The 3,397-nt window shown below is 40.0% G+C and overlaps 1 protein-coding gene across 2 annotated transcripts; it reads right to left on the bottom strand.

Annotated features, from left to right (window-relative positions):
* Positions 1-1,861: 1,861 nt before the first annotated feature.
* Positions 1,862-2,759, bottom strand: LOC149169521 (uncharacterized). Of its 2 annotated transcripts, none has more exons than XM_089427114.1 (3): positions 2,456-2,759; positions 2,287-2,357; positions 1,862-2,184 (listed from the first exon to the last, which is right to left on the bottom strand). In XM_089427114.1, the coding sequence occupies exons 1-3, from the start codon at positions 2,750-2,752 to the stop codon at positions 2,019-2,021; spliced, it is 534 nt and encodes a 177-aa protein (XP_089283240.1). In that variant the 5' UTR covers positions 2,753-2,759; the 3' UTR covers positions 1,862-2,018. The 2 variants fall into 2 exon arrangements, with proteins under 2 accessions (XP_089283240.1, XP_089283242.1); XM_089427116.1 differs by having other exon boundaries at positions 2,062-2,204.
* Between the last annotated feature and the right edge of the window lie 638 nt (positions 2,760-3,397).

The raw sequence follows: 3,397 nt of genomic DNA, 5'->3' as shown, positions 1-3,397 counted from the left end.
TATTTTCCAAGCTAAAGTGCAGTGGCAGCACTATGGACCAGAGGAGGCCACTTGGGAGGATGAGGAACTCCTTAGAGAAGCTTACCCAAACTTGTTTAAAGGAGACAGACATCGGGACGATGTCCAATCTCAGGAGGGGGAGATGTAATGACCCCAGATTTATGTAAATTCGAAAAGTTACTATGGTAAAAGACTAATACAGTTGTTGTTATGTTTTAAACAAAACTGTGGCAAACTATTTTGATTAAGTAATTTAAATATTTTCTTGAAATTGCTGGCAGCCTCTAAGAGGTGAATCTTAAAGAAAATGATCAGTTGTGATAACTGATGGAACTACCCTCCAAAACAGGAAAAAGTCCTGACTGAGGGAATTCTGTGCTGTGAGGACAGACAGAGAGAGAAAAACAATCTTTTTCCAAGAAGAGAAAAAGTGCTGAAGGAAAAGAGGGTTAAGTCTGGTTAGGACCAGATAACCTGGCACAAGGGTGCACAAATCCTGTTGAGGGCTGGAGGCCTGCAGGATGGCTCGGGGGGAGAATTCCGTCTGAGGGATGGGTCTCATGGCTGGGTGGAGAGCAGAATTAAAGCTCAGGTGACCTTTTGTTTGAAAAACTATTCCTGACATTGGTAATCAGGTACGGTTCCAAACTGGTAGTCCCTGATAGAAAATTAATGTGCATTGAAGTTACAGTAATTTAAATAGGAAAGACTGTTTGTTTCCTAGATACTGTTAGTGTAATGTACCAGTGTAAACTTGAAAAAGGAACTGTCAGTTAATGGACAGGGTCTGGGTTAGTACCCAGGTCAGATAAAAAGGTACAGAGTTATTAAACTAGGTTATATATGATTATAAAGTAGCCTGAACCGAGGACTGGTTACTGGGTAACAGTCTCGACTTAGTTTTATTAACAAGGTCTTTACGTTTCAAACAAATAGATATTGATGAACTAAACTATACAATAATGAACCATAAGACTGATACATGGATCGAGAGCTATGAGAGAGCATTAGCTTAAGACTTAACCTCTGAGTAAAAACAATAACACCGACTGCAGTTGGAAGCAATCCCGCAACGGGGAAAACAATGATATAGCAAATAACATAAGCGGATATTAACCTGTGTGTGACCAATAAATGACTCTATGCAGAGAGTATTGGTAAACGGAGGAATATACAGAACAGAGATTTATTATATTTCACAAAATATTCGTTACCGGGTCACTGTACTCGCAGTATGAATATAACAACAAAATCCGTATTATAAAGCCATCACCGTGCGCAGGTGGAGTACAAATAAGTTAAGCACTGTATAGTATAATAACAGACAATAACAGTGGTAAAACATATCCGTTTACAATGCATGCAATCGATAAGAAAGATATTTATATCAATCCGAGAGCTGGAGCATATAACTGTAAAGAAATAACATTAACATTAATAGAGAACCTGTGCATGCATACAGAGATGGTAAATACTCATATTAAAGCCGAGAGGCTGTGCATGCAGTTATAAAGATAAACCCTCATATTAAAACAGAGAAACTGTGCAGAATCTGATGCATAGACAATAAATCATGCACGAAGGGTAGCCTTGTTCCACAGGGAAAAGGCCTAGCGATCAAATGCTGAACATTCGTTGAGGGCATATCATGCAGACTGGCGATATAAAAACTTTAGAAACGCCGAGTTCGTGAACCAAGATTATCATTATAACTTAAATATTACAGAGGCGGAAGCCGCATGTGAATAAACAAACCAACAGCGAAATATTAACCCATATCTCTAATCTGAATATCGGGCAATCAAAATGAAACAATCCAATAAACCGAAGAAAAATGCCCTGAGGGCTTAAGGTTCTACGTTTAGTTACAAATACAAATAGCACCGACGGTGAAACGTTAAACATGAATATATCAATACATTTGAGGAAGGGGGACAAGCCCCAAAATACCCATTACGAGTTCTGTGCTTAAGAAGCAAATCTGAAACCATGTAAACGACAACAAAGTACCAAACTTGTTACAGGACAGTCTGTAATCCAACTAAAAGAACATGAATATATATAACAGAACCCTGGGACTGTTCTATAAACATTAATCTCTCAACAGTGGAACCACCGTCGTATGCAGCGAAGGTAGTTGTAAGGGTTTCCCACAAGGAATACCAGGCCACGGAAATGAGATACCTGTGTTGGAAAACAGAGGTCTGCACCAAATCACATTGGTAACTCAAGACTGAAAACCTTAACCACTAATAAACAAACAGGATTTCAAATGCCGAATCATACCTGGATATTGCCGGAGGATTGTTCTGCTGGGGAAGACACCGTGGACTAGTCCGCAGCGTAGCAGTATGCGGCTGCAAAAGTTCGGCAAGGAAACATAAGAACTGTAAGTGACATTCCGTGAATAACAAAGCATCAAACCATAACAGAAGACTGTCAAACCATGCTATACCTGTGAGGATTCGGTTCTGGACAGAATGTAAACCCCGGAGTGTTGCAGGCTGGAGACATAAGGGTGTTTGGAGTCGAGCTTGAGGAAGAACACTGAACCAGGTCCGCAAAGACCGTGGCACCAAATGAACACTAAGACGGTGTGAATCCACTTAAATGTCTTAGCCGAACCCTGAGCGATTTCCAGCCCTTCGATCTCCGAACGGGATCTGGACCGTCGAAGTAAGGCGGGAGTTTGTGGCGGTAAGACCAAAGTTCGCAATACCAAAGCATCACATGGCCGGTGAAACCAGGCCATGCCACCTGCCCCGGAAGGACTGATGTCTTTAAGGTAAGAGTGACCTGTCATCCGGTAAGTACTGCGGCGGGACCATCAAAGCCACGCCATTAATACAATGCCGTTGAAAATATCCCGAATAGGTTGTAACATGTGTAGAGCATACACCCAAGTGCATAGTTATTGCTAAGTTAATGTCGTGTGGAATGTATAAGGTAGAGAACCTTAAACGAGCGATGCATGTCAGTGATATATATGCACATGGTATAATGTATTACATACCTGAATTAACTTATGTCAATGGTATATCTATGTTTATGATTAATATGTACAATGAAGGTAAATGTAAGTGCGCACATGAATTCGGATACTCTGATGGTAAACATTAAGATTAGAAAGGTTGATATATATTTATAAAAAAAAAAATTATGTATATGTGGAAATGGACGTGACAGTAAATCTAAAGGAAAATATTGCAAATTGGTTGTTAATAGTGGCAGTATCAAAAATTTGGTCTCTACAAAGATGGTGGAATCTAGGATTGTCGAGGATGGCGCATCCTACACCATACTATGTGTGCTAATTGTAGAGAGGACATCAAATGTGAAGTGAACAAAGTAAGGTAAAATTATAGATTGGTAGTTATAGAGATGAAGTGCGATGTGA

The sequence above is a fragment of the Pinus tabuliformis genome, chromosome 4_2 (genome assembly GCF_031772625.1).
Source record: "Pinus tabuliformis cultivar Carrire ecotype Pingquan chromosome 4_2, CPIR1, whole genome shotgun sequence".
NCBI lineage: Eukaryota > Viridiplantae > Streptophyta > Pinopsida > Pinales > Pinaceae > Pinus > Pinus tabuliformis.
The sequence above is the reverse complement of the archived record's forward strand: the minus strand, read 5'-3'. Positions and strand labels throughout refer to the sequence as shown.

Excerpts from the sequence above, each read along its gene's own strand:
- LOC149169521 (XM_089427114.1), bottom strand. The coding sequence starts at position 2,752 with ATGGCCTGGTTTCACCGGCCATGTGATGCTTTGGTATTGCGAACTTTG. Across the intron at positions 2,358-2,455 it reads CCAGAACCGAATCCTCACAG|CCGCATACTGCTACGCTGCG; the intron begins GTATAGCATGGT and ends GAACTTTTGCAG. Across the intron at positions 2,185-2,286 it reads AATCCTCCGGCAATATCCAG|GTATCTCATTTCCGTGGCCT; the intron begins GTATGATTCGGC and ends TTTCCAACACAG.